General features: G+C 42.0%; 1 protein-coding gene across 1 annotated transcript in view; it reads right to left on the bottom strand.

Annotated features, from left to right (window-relative positions):
• The window catches only part of lrrc9 (leucine rich repeat containing 9), a 185,802-nt gene extending 176,112 nt beyond the window's left edge, over nt 1-9,690 (bottom strand). Inside the window, exons 1-2 of the mRNA XM_041214204.1 lie at nt 9,490-9,690; nt 5,448-5,588 (exon numbers count right to left, since the gene is read on the bottom strand). Of these exons, the coding sequence (XP_041070138.1) occupies nt 5,448-5,588; nt 9,490-9,642 (294 nt within the window). The 5' untranslated portion in view covers nt 9,643-9,690. The remainder of the gene's footprint in view (nt 1-5,447; nt 5,589-9,489) is intronic.
• Between the last annotated feature and the right edge of the window lie 3,304 nt (nt 9,691-12,994).

Below are 12,994 nucleotides of genomic sequence, written 5' to 3'. Positions count from 1 at the left end.
AGGTACTTTGCGTCAGTCTTCACAGTGGAAGACACGAGTGACATCCCCAAAGTTCAAGAGATTCGGGAGGCAGAGGTGAGTATGGTGGCCATTACCAAGGAGAAGGTGGTAGGAAAACTGCAAGGTCTGAAGGTGGATAAAACACCTGGACTAGATGGATTACACCCCAGAGTTCTGAAGGAGATAGCTGAAGAGACAGTGGAGGTATTAGTGGTGATCTTTCAGGAATCACTGGAGTCAGGGAGGGTCCCAGAGGACTGGAAAATCGCTAATGTAACACCCCTGTTTAAGAAGGGAGTGAGGCAAAAGACGGGAAATTACAGGTCGATTAGCCTGATCTCAGTCGTTGGCAAAATTTTAGAGTCCATTATTAAGGATGAGATTTCAGAATACTTGGAAGCGCATGGTAAAATCGGGCAAAGTCAGCATGGTTTCATCAAGGGGAGGTCATGCCTGACAAATCTGTTAGAATTCTTTGAGGAGGTAACGAATAGGTTAGACAAAGGAGATCCAATGGATGTTATCTCCTTGGACTTCCAGATGGCCTTTGACAAGGTGCCGCACAGGAGGCTACTCAGTAAGATAAGAGCCCATGGTGTTAGAGGCAAGGTACTAGCATGGATAGAAGATTGGCTGACTGGCAGGAGGCAGAGAGTGGGGATAAGGGGTCCTTCTCAGGATGGCGGCCGGTGACTAGGGGAGTTCCGCAGGGGTCAGTGTTGGGACCACAACTTTTCACTTTATACATTAATGATCTAGATGAGGGCATCCTGGCTAAGTTTGCAGATGATACAAAGATAAGTGGAGGGGCAGGTATTATTGAGGAGGCAGGGAGGCTGCAGAAGGATTTGGACAGGTTAGGAGAATGGGCAAAGAAGTGGCAGATGGAATACAATGTGGGGAAGTGTGAGGTCATGCACTTTGGTAGGAAGAATAGAGGCATAGACTACTTTCTAAATGGGGAGAGAATTCAGAAATCTGGAGTGCAAAGGGAATTGGGAGTCCTAGTCCAGGATTCTCTTAAGGTTAACTTGCAGGTTGAGTCAGTAGTTCGGAAGGCAAATGCAATGTTGGCATTTATTTCGAGAGGACTAGAATGTAAAAGCAGGAATGTGCTGCTGAGGCTTTATAAGGCTCTAGTCAGACCACGTTTAGAATATTGTGAGCAATTTTGGGCCCCATATGTCAGGAAGGATGTGCTGGCCCTGGAGAGGGTCCAGGAGGTGGTTCACGAGAATGGTCCCAGGAATAAAAGGTTTAACATATGAGGAACGTTTTTCTGGGTCTATACTCGATGGAGTTTAGAAGGATGAGGGGGGATCTGATTGAAACTTACAGAATACTGAAAGGTCTGGATAGAGGGGACGTGGGGAAGATGTTTCCATGAGTAGGTGAGACTAGGACCTGAGGGCACAGCCTCAGAGTAAAGGGAAGACTTTTTAGAACAGAGATGAAGAGAAACTTCTTTAGCCAGAGAGTAGTGAATCTATGGAATTCATTGCCACAGAAGGCTGTGGGGGCCAGGTCATTGAATGTATTTAAGACTGAGATAGATAGGTTCTTGATTGGTAAGGGGATCAAAGGTTATGGGCAGAATGGGGTTGAGAAACTTATCAGCCATGATTGAATGACGGAGCAGACTCAATGGGCCAATTGGCCTAATTTCTGCTCCTATGTCTTATGGTCTTATGGACTCTGAAGTTTTGGGGATATTTCTAAGTTTACAGCTGTTGATATCTTTTTGTTCTCTGATGGCATTGTTGCCACTTCCCATTATTTGCTGCTTCCCCTCCTCGTCAAATTAGTTTAAACCCTTCCCATCAGTTCTCATTAACCTCTCAGCAAGAGGTCCTGGCTCTGTCCAAGTGCAATCCGTCCATCTTGTGCAGAAGCCCTTTCCCCCAGAAACAGTCCTCATGCCCCAAGAGTTTGAAACTCTCTCTCCAGTATTGCTTTCCCAGCCTTGCATTTACCTGCACTATCTTCCTGTTTATATATGTACTAGCACATGGGAACAATCATGAGCTTATTACCTTTGAGGTTCTTTTTATGAAATTTTTTTTCTAGCTCCTGAAACTCTGCTTGAAGGAATTCAACACTCATTGGTTCCAACACGAACTACAACTTCTGGCTGTTCCCCTTCCTCTTGCAGAACGTCCTGCAATTCCTTGATGATATCCTTTAATATGGCACCAGGGAGGCAACATACCATTTGGGAAACTTGTTTGCGGTCACAGAAATATCTGTTAAATCCCCTATGACTATTGCATTTCAATTCTTTTTTCCCCCATGCAGGGGGTTGCATTCCTCAAAGCCACCGTCACCCTTCAAAACTGAAAACCAGTTAGCAAGTGTCACTGGCTTGGAGGGTTCCTGTACTAACTATGATCTTCTTGCCAACCCACCTGGTAAACGGTGGACACAGATATAACATAATTTGAAAATGCCCCAGGGGCAAGATCAGAATCATTTTAACGTAGCAAGTTGTTACAATTTAAAGTTTACTGACTGAAAGGGTGGTGGAAGTAGATTCAATAGTTGCAAAAGGGAATTGAATAAATACTTAAAGGGAAAAAAATTGCAGGACTATCAGAAAAGAGCAGGGGGTGAACCTAATTGGATAGCTCTGTTAAAGGATTTTGCACATGCATGATGGACTTAATGACCTCCTGTTGTGTAGTAAGACTATATATTTTATAAGAATTGGTGGAACACAGCTCTCAAAGGGTTGTAAGACTGGAGCAGATTATAGAGGTAGTGAGTGAGGCATTTGAACAATGAGAATTTTAAATTTGAGGCATTGTTGGACTGGCTATGTAGATCAACATGCACATTGGTAATTGGTGAACTGGGCCTGATGTGAGTTATGATATGAACTGCAGAGCTTTGGATAAACCCAAGTTTACAGAGAGTAGAATATGGGATGCAGGTCAGAAGAGAATTCCAATAGTCAAGGCTGGAGGCAACAAAAGCATGCATGAGGGATTCAGCACACACAGGCTAAGGTAGGGGCAGAGATATATGGAAAGAAGAGCTTCACACAGAAATCATGTCCAAGCTTAAATAAATTGTGGGGACTGTATAATTGAAGGAGACACAAAGTCACTTAATTCAAATACAAACACGCTGTTTGAATTACATAGCTGCGTGTCAGATTGTCAACCTTTGCATTCACCAGACAAGTATTTAAACTCAAAGTTCAAGGGTATTTATCAGTCACATTTTTTAAGCCAGGGTGTGGTCTGTGATTTGAAGCAGATATTTCTAACTCACAGCAAAGGATTAAGAAAGACTCTTAGAAAGGATGCACCAGCCATGGCTAACTAAGGAAATTAAGGATGGTAACAAATTGAAAGAAAAGGCATACAATGCTGCATAGATTAGTGGTAGGCCAGAAGATTGGAAAAAATTTAGAAACCTGCAAAGGATGACAAAAAAAATATAAAGGGAGAAATTAGAGGATGAGAGTAAACTAGCAATAAATACAAAAACTGATAGTGAAAAAATAAAAAGCAAAAGAGTAGCGAAAGTCAGCATTGGTTCCTTAGAGGATGACACTGGGGAATTAACAGTGAAAAACAAGTATTTTATATGTATTCACAGTAGAAGGCACCAAAAGCAACCCAAAATTAGTAGAAGATCAAGAAGCAAAAAAGGAGGAACTTAAAACAATCACAAGAGTAAAAGTACTTGGAAAACGAATAGAACTAAAGGCTGACAAGTCTTCTGGACCTAAGGGCCTGCATCCTGGGGTCTTAAAATAAGTGGTTACAGAGATAGTGGACGCATTAGTTGTAATCTTCCAAAATTCTGGAGATTCTGGAACGGTCCCAACTGTTTGGGAAACCACAAAAGTAACACTATTCAATAATGGAGGGTGACAAAAAGCAGGAAACTACAGGCCAGTTAGACTAACACCTGTCACTGGGAAAATGCTAGAATCCATTATTAAGGAAGTAATAGCAGGACATTTAAAAAATCATAATACCATCAGGCAGGGTCAATCTAGTTTTGTGAAAGGGAAATCACATTTGACATCTTTATTAGAGTTCTTTGAGGCATAACAAGCAAGGTGGATAAAGGGGAACTGGTAGATGAAGCATTTTGGATTTTCAAAAGAACATTTGATAAGGTGCCACATAAAAGGTTACTACACAAAAGAGCTCATGGTGTTGGAGTTAATGTAATAGCATGGATTAAGAATTGGCTAACAGGAAAAAGAGTCAGAAAAAATGGGTCATCTTGCAGTTGGCAAACTATAACTAGTGAAGTGCCACAGGTATCTGTTGTGGGTCCTCAACTATTTATGATCTATATTATTGACTTCGATGAATGGACAGAGCACAGTTAGTCAAATTTGATGGCAAAACAAAGATAGGTAAGAAAGCAAGTTGTGAGGCAGATACAAAGTGTCTGCAATGGGATGTAGTGAGTGAGAAAAACAGTGACAGATGGAGTACAATGTGGGAAAATGAAAGGTCATCCACTTTGGCGGGAAGGATAGAAAAACAGGATATTGTTTAAATGGAGAGAGACTGCAGAATGCTGCTGTAGAGGGGGATCTGGGTGTCCTGGTACATGAATCACAAAAATTTAGCATGCAGGTACAGTAATTAGAAAGGCAAATGGAATGTAGCTGTTTATTGCAAGGGGATTGGAATATTAAAATGGGGATTTTTGTTACAAGTGTACAGGGCATTGGTGAGACTGTACCTCAAATACTGTGTATGATTTTGGCATTCTACTTTAGAAGGCATATACTTACATTGGAAGCAATTCAGAGAGGTTCAGTAGGTTGATTTCTGAGATAACAGGATTGTCTTATGGGGAAACGTTGAGTGGGTTGGGCCTATACCCATTGGAGTTTAGAAGAATGAGAGATGATCTGATTGAAACATACAAGATTCTGAGGGGGCTTGACAGGGTAGATGCTGAGAGGGTGCTTCTCCTCATGGGGAAACCTACATATTGGGGGACTGTTTAAAAATAAGGGGTCTCCTGTTTAAGAGATGAGGGGGAATCTTTTCTCTCATAGAGTCGTTAATCTTTTGAATTCTCTTCCCTATTCAGTAGTGGAGGCTGGATCATTGAAAATATTCAAGGCTGAGTTACAGATTTTTGATAGACAGGGGAGTCAAGAGTTATGCGGGGGCGGGGGTAGTCAGCAGGAAAGTGACATAAGGCCAGAATTGGATAAGCCATGATCTTATTGAATGGCAGAGCAGGCTCAAGGGGCCGAATGACCTTCTTCTACTCTGAATTCTTATGATCTTCGAGTAGTGTACCTGACAACTTCCAAACTCATTGAGGAAACAATAACAACTTTCAGTTATATTGCACGCTCAATGTAGAAAAATGTCACAAAGCCAAAGAAGGAGGTAAGAGGAGGGGTGATCAAGACGTTTGGTCAAAAATGAGGGTTTTAAGGATCAAAGAAGCATACTTACTTCTATAACTTTAATTTTATTATTGTTCAACCAAAGAATCTCCAACTTCTTTAGATTTTCCAGATTTTTAATCTTAGTGATCCGATTGTAATACAAGTAGAGTCTTTGAAGATTTGTACAATAATCTAATCCTTCAATGTCCTAGAAAAATAATTAAAAGTTATTTTTGGAATCAACTCCATCTCCATATTCTGGTCTTAACACTGCAGTTAAGAACATGAAACTTCAGAACTTTCAGGTGATCTTTCCAATATTTTAGCAATATGTAAATATACAACTTGGAGAACTTTTACTTGTCTTAATATTGCCCTCTGTATCTCTCTAAATGTAGAGAACCTTTCAAAACTGTAGTCTTTTTAATTTTAACACCTGCAGCTTCTACAAATGCCTGCTGATGGCAATGTTGAGCTGCTGCAAATTATTGTCAAGAGTAAAACTAATAGCAACTTAATACTTTGCAGAGATAAAAACAAAAAACTACGGATGCTGGAAATCCAAAACAAAAACAGAAATACCTGGAAAAACTCAGCAGGTCTGGCAGCATCGGCGGAGAAGAGTTAGCACATTCTTTTAGATAATATCACCACCTTCAACACCTCTTTGTTCTTTTGTTTGTGACATCTTTTGGTTATCTACTCCTATCACTGCTTGCTTGTCCCAACAACCATGCCCCCTTCCCCCCACACCCCACAAACCAGCTTATATTTCACCCCTTTCCTATTTCTACTTAGCTCTGTTGAAGCGTCATGAGGACTCTAAATGTCAACTTTGCTCTTCTCTGCCGATGCTGCCAGATCTGCTGAGTTTTTCCAGGTATTTCTGTTTTTGTAATACTTTGCAGACTTACTTGCTGCCTTCTTCAACAATAAGGTACATTTATATAGCACCTTTAGTGCAATAAAAATTTCCAAGTTGCTTCACAAGAGCTGTACAAAACAAAATTCCACACTAGTTATTTCAGTAGATATTAGCACAGATGTAGATTTTGCAGAGAGTCTTAAAGGGGGAAAGGGAGGAACAGAGGTGGAAGGGTTTAGAGAAAGAATTTCAGCACTTAGAGATTTGGCAGCTAAAGGCATGGCCACCAAAGGTAAAGTGATTAAATTAAGGGATTGTCAAGATGCCAGAATTAGGGCAGTGCAAAGCGCTGGAGGGTTGTGGAAAAGCAGGAGGTCACAGAGCTAGACAGGGGCATGGCCATAGAGGGATTTCAATGTAAGGATGAGAATTTTAAAATCAAGGTGTTACTCAACTGGGAGCCAATGTCAGTCAGTGAGCACAAGATCAGGGGTGAACAGGTCTTGTTATGACATAAGCAGCAGAGTTTTGAATGACCTCAAGTTTATAGAGGGCAGAGTGCAAGAGGACAACGAAGAGCATGTTGGAATAGTCAAGGCCACAGGTTTTAAAAAAGGCATGGATGAGGATTTCAGCACAGATGAGTTGAGTCAGAGGCAAAATTCAAGACAGGTTAGAGAGGTGGAAATAGGCAGTCTTAGTGATAGCATAGACACATTGTTGGAAAATGTGGTTGGACACTAATCTCAGGGTGAAATATGACATCAAGTTTGCAAGCAGCCTGTGTCAGCCTCAGGAATTTGCCAGGGAGGGGGATTAGTGTCAGGGACACCGACCTGAAACATTGTCCATAACTCTCGACTCCAGGTCGTCATAACCGAGAGGGTGCCCCAAAGATGCGCTGAGGGTTGCATGGCAACTGCCTAGCAAGTTCAAACTTCTGTTGCTAATTTTCCTTGCAGTGGGAACCACCTGAAAGTACGATATAAATCGCAAACTTCGGATGCTTCCAACTATCTTACTGTAATAGTTACCCAGAAAAGGATAGAAGAATTAAACCCACTTCTAACTTCTGGGTAACTACAGTACTGACCATACCCCCACCCCCGCCGACCACCCCATGGGAATTTCCCCAACGCCCCAACTACCCCACAGGACTCCCCCCTCACTCCACCAAGGACTCCTAACTCCCCTGGCCCCCACGTGACCCTTGGCTAACCCATGGTAGTCCCCACTTCCCCAAACCCCCACGGAACACCCTGCACACACCTGTCCCCCCATGTCCAACACCCCTCCCTGACCACCCTCCCAACTGATAACCGCTTTGACCACCTGGAGCCCCCACTGACCATCCCTCCACTTAACACGCTCTCTCACACACCACCCAACCCCCCTGACTGATCTCCCGAGCCCTCCACCAACAACCTGACCCCACCCCCATCCTGCCCGGTTACCTTACAAACCTGCCTTCTCCCTGCTTCTAAAAGTGGCTGGACGTTTCAGCAACCCTCAACACAAGGCCTCAGGAACCCGCTGCACTATACTGTTCTCACTCGGCCTAAGTCGGGAGGTCAGGTGAGAAATTAGCAGCTTCATTTCCAGGTAGTACTTGGGAGCGGATTGGCAACCTGACTCTGATTGCCACTCCACGTAAATTACGGGTTTATATTAACTCTGTTCCACAGATGCTGCCAGACCAGTCTTTTCAGTATTTTATCTTTTATTTCAGATTTCCAGCATCTGCAGTACGTTGCTTTTATAGCCGAGAAAAAAAGAGGAGATGAGGACAGTATCAGGGAAACAGTCTTTGGTGTTATTTATTTTGCCTTTCTAAAACTTTTTGCTGTGACTTTAGAAATATCATGATGATTCAAAATAAACCAAGTCAACAGTAATTCCATGGGAAAACAAAAACAGAATTACCTGGAAAAACTCAGGTCTGGCAGCATCGGCGGAGAAGAACAGAGTTGACGTTTCTAGTCCTCATGACCCTTCGACAGAACTTGAGTTCGAGTCCAAGAAAGAGTTGAAATATAAGCTGGTTTAAGGTGTGTGTGTGGGGGGTGGAGAGAGAGAGAGAGGTGGAGTGGGGGTGTGGTCTACATTGGAGAGACCAAACGTAAAGTGGGCGACCGCTTTGCAGAACACCTGCGGTCTGTCCGCAAGAATGACCCAAACCTCCCTGTCGCTTGCCATTTCAACACTCCACCCTGCTCTCTTGCCCACATGTCTGTCCTTGGCTTGCTGCATTGTTCCAGTGAAGCCCAACGCAAACTGGAGGAACAACACCTCATCTTCCGACTAGGTACTTTACAGCCATCCTGACTGAATATTGAATTCAACAACTTTAGGTCGTGAGCTCCCTCCCCCATCCCCACCCCCTTTCTGTTTCCCCCTTCCTTTTCCTTTTTTTCCAATAAATTATATAGATTTTCCTTTTCCCACCTATTTCCATTTTTTTTTTAAACATCTTTTATGCTCTCCCCACCCCCACTAGAGCTATACCTTGAGTGCCCTACCATCCATTCTTAATTAGCACATTCGTTTAGATAATATCACCAACTTTAACTTTAACACCTATGTGTTCTTTTGTATTATTGTTGTTGACATCTTTTGATGATCTGCTTCTTTCACTGCTTGTTTGTCCCTACAACCACACCCCGACTCCACCTCTCTCTCTCTCTCTCTCTCTCTCTCTCTCCGCCCCCCACACACACACCTTAAACCAGCTTATATTTCAACTCTTTCTTGGACTCGAACTCAAGTTCTGTCGAAGGGTCATGAGGACTCGAAACGTCAACTCTTTTCTTCTCCGCCGATGCTGCCAGACCTGCTGAGTTTTTCCAGGTAATTCTGTTTTTGTTTTTGTTTTGGATTTCCAGCATCCGCAGTTTTTTTGTTTTTATCTATACAGTAATTCCATGGGATTGGAATAACATTTGTTTTAAGCAATAACTGAACAAGGTTACAATGTTATCTCTTTCAAAGAATGCTTTAAGTTCTAGAAGTATTTCATGGCTCTGTAACTTAACTAATTTTTTGGTTAATTAGATAAAAAAGTGTTATTTACTTATGTAATGTTACAGAAAATCAAATTAATTTAGAAGCTGCAAAGACGATTCAGTGTTGATTTAATAATATTTGACATAATGTAACAAAGTAGACTCTTTAGAAAAGAATCAAAGATTTCTACTACCCATCACTGGTACTCAAAGTATTTTTTTCACAGAAATGTGTAACTCACCACTAAATGAGACTCAACAATCCATAGTTGAGTAAGCAGAGGACATGCTTCCAAACCTTCAATTCGTCTGATATCCTGCTTCACTAATGTAAGAACAACTAAATTTGGGAAGTAGAGCAGCCCCACCATTCGAGGATATCCCGAGAAAAACATTTCCAGTTCAGTGACTGATGGCCCTTCATCAGCAATCTTCTCATGTGATAATCCATTACACATACACTAAAAAACATTTCAAAAATATATTAATCGGATTAGAAGGGCGATTTAGCTTTTACTCTTACTATTACTTTTTCAACACTACCATATTTCTAAAATTAAAAATATAACAGCAGGAGTCAACTTAACAGTTTTAAACTTGCAATTGAGCATTTTAACTTGGATTGGCACAGGTGGAAATCTAAACATGTTGAATGACCAAACGTTCTGAAGCTTTTCAATGTAATGCTGTGAGTGAGAAACTATGACATAGGAAGGACTGTCACTGAACCTGGGATCTACGTTTCTGCGCCTCTTCTAAAAAAGGCACAATATATGCTAGAGAGCATTAGTTTCAAAGTTGCATTTAATTTAGCATTGCCAACTCTGAATGGAGGTATGCCTGGAGGTTTAATCACATGATAATTATGAGCATATGACATCCAACTTAGTGACATCTACAATGTTATTCCATTTACCATTAAAGGTTGGGTCCGCTGTAATTGAACTCTTTGCTCATAGTTTTAGGTCAGCAGCTGTTGTGCGACAAGTTCCAAAAACCAAGAGACAGTTCATGAGCAGGTGAAGAAGGGAAATGGAGAACTGGGAACATTGCAAACTAAAGGCAGGGGGTGGGGGGAAAATAATGCACAAGGGGAAGCCAGAGGTGAACAGAAATTTTATTCCACCAGCAACAAATAGCAACTCACTTGAAATTGCACAGATAACTAACAGGAACAGTGGGAACACACACATCCTCCTCATAAATAATTGTAAAACGATAACGCAGATATTCTTTATGTAAATTGTAGTAATAAGTGTAGCATTCTAATATACTACCTATAGCAATCCTATAGCTTACTGGTATTTACCCTCGACCAGGATTCCCAGTCAATGCCACTTCTAAACAGGCCCCAGGAGGGAGTTCTGTAAAGAGTCAGAGAAACTAAGAGTTTGGATGTCAGGAGAGATTGTAGTGCTGGAGGTGGTTACGGAGATAGCGGCATGCAAGGCAATGGACGGATTTGATACATGGATGGAAATTTTAAATCAGAGGCACTGTGGGGTGGGGTGTGCGGCTAGGAGCCAATGTAGGTAAACAAGAAAACGGATGACGAATGTGGAACTAGATGCAGACTAGGGCATGAGCAACAAAATTTTGAATGTACAGTGGTAGTAGAAAAGAGGTCACTCAGGAGAGCATTGAAGAAAGGAATTTGAGACTAGAGGTGACAAAGTTATAGATAATGAGTTCAGCAGTAGATAGAAACAAAAAAACTGTGGATGCTGGAAATCCAAAACAAAAACAGAATTACCTAGAAAAACTCAGCAAGTCTGGCAGCATCGGCGTAGAAGAACAAAGTTGACGTTTCGAGTCCTCATGACCCTTCAACAGAACTGAGTAAAAATAGGAGAGGGGTGAAATATAAACTGGTTTAAGGTGGGGGGGGGGGGGGGGGGGGGGGGGGGGGGGGGGGGGGGGGGGGGGGGGGGGGGGGGGGGGGGGGGGGGGGGGGGGGGGGGGGGGTGTGGTTGTAGGGACAAGCAAGCAGTGATAGGAGCAGATAATCAAAAGATGTCACAGACAAAAGAACACAGAGGTGTTGAAGTTGGTGATATTATCTAAACGAATGTGCTAATTAAGAATGGATGGCAGGACACGCAAGGTACAGCTCTAGTGGGGGTGGGGTGAAATACGACTAAAAGGGCATAAAAAGGTATAGATATATAACTCACTTAAACTATCTTTATTTCCTAACATGAAAGCATGATGTGAATGCAAATATTATAATAGTGGCATTAAAAACTATTTCAAGAAAGAACCTAATTGCACACCAGCACCTCTAGTTAATATATGGAGAAATTTAAAGACATTTTGTCAAAAGTCATACGATTACTACTGGAGCTAGTAAGAACAGCAAGGTAAAATATTCCTTCTATCATGATACTCATTTCAAAGATTCTTGCTGCAATGTGCTGCAGTTGGTTTTCAATTTTCCCAACTTGGCACTTTTTTTTTGCTTAGTCAGGTTTAAAAGCTCCTCAATGGCAAAGTTTTTTTTAAAGTTTTTCAGCATGCTTTATAGACAAATATTCCTGGCAATTTCTTCATTCATGTTGAAGTTTCAGGTCAGCAATCAAAATCACTCCCACTTTCATCAGAGGGTCACCTTTGTGCGTGGACAGGTTGTGAAGAATGCAACACATAATACACGTGCGTTATGTAAATACCAGTGAGGACCTCTGGTGATGCAAATAATGTCACCTTTGTGTTACGAATGCGGGCTTTTATAAGATTATTATGTTTCGAACTGTCTTCAATTTGAGGGAAAATGGAGTACTAAAGAAGGTTTTGTGATTTGTCACAAGTTCTGCCCAACAACAGACCTTTGTGGCTTGGTTACCATGGAAACCAGGAGCCTTGGTTCAGGCTGTGAGCAAGGTGCAACATGTTCACACTTGAAAACAAAGGCAAGGGCAGGTCAGCTGCCTGCAGGCAGACTTTTTGTACCCGATAAAAACAAAAAAACTGCGGATACCCGAGTGTTTGGACAGAAGAGGAACGAGAGGTCTCACAGAGACAACGGCTGTAGTTTGTGTGATCAGCAGAGGGAAAATGGTTACTGATTCTCTGTGAACTACCAGACTGATTGCAGGAGGGAGGAAAGTCTGTGATCGAAGAGAGACATCAGTCACACTCTAAAGACTGTGGAAAATTTGCTCTATTGAGGCCGGGAGGAGAAATCGCTGGAGTGGGCCTTACTGTTTGTGTTTGGAACAAGAATTCTCCAAAAACTGAGGGAAGCGCCTTTCAACAGTCACACTATGTTACAAGTCGGTGAAACAGGGAGATATGAACCAATTGAAAGCTGAGAGTGAGTGACTGGACTGTTTCCTATAAAGACTGTAATTCTGTGGAGAGTGTGCTGTTATCAGTTGTGTGGGGTTATCAGTCATGTTAAGACATTAGATAAGGGTTATAATTTCTGTAGTTTAGAGTATTAGTTGCCTACTAAGAAATGTACAGTCAATGTTGATTTTGGTTTGTTTGATACATTAAAAGTATTGGAATCTTTAAGTTGGTCACTGGGAATTCAAATCTCTTGTTTAAAGTTATTGGTTTCTGTGGGGATCGTAACATTTGTTTCAGGTTGGAGAGTGTTCCTTCCATTGTGTTTTTTCCATTATCACATTCTCTTTATGGGGCCTCAGGGAGCTGACCGAGAGATTGGGGACTGAAAAACCAATTGGGTGGCATGCCGGGTGCCTTCCCATCGCTGGCATTTTACCAGTGGTGGGGAAGGTGATG

Source organism: Carcharodon carcharias, chromosome 20 (genome assembly GCF_017639515.1).
Source record: "Carcharodon carcharias isolate sCarCar2 chromosome 20, sCarCar2.pri, whole genome shotgun sequence".
Lineage (NCBI taxonomy): Eukaryota > Metazoa > Chordata > Chondrichthyes > Lamniformes > Lamnidae > Carcharodon > Carcharodon carcharias.
Note: the sequence above shows the minus strand (reverse complement) of the source record. Positions and strands in the feature narration are given on the sequence as shown.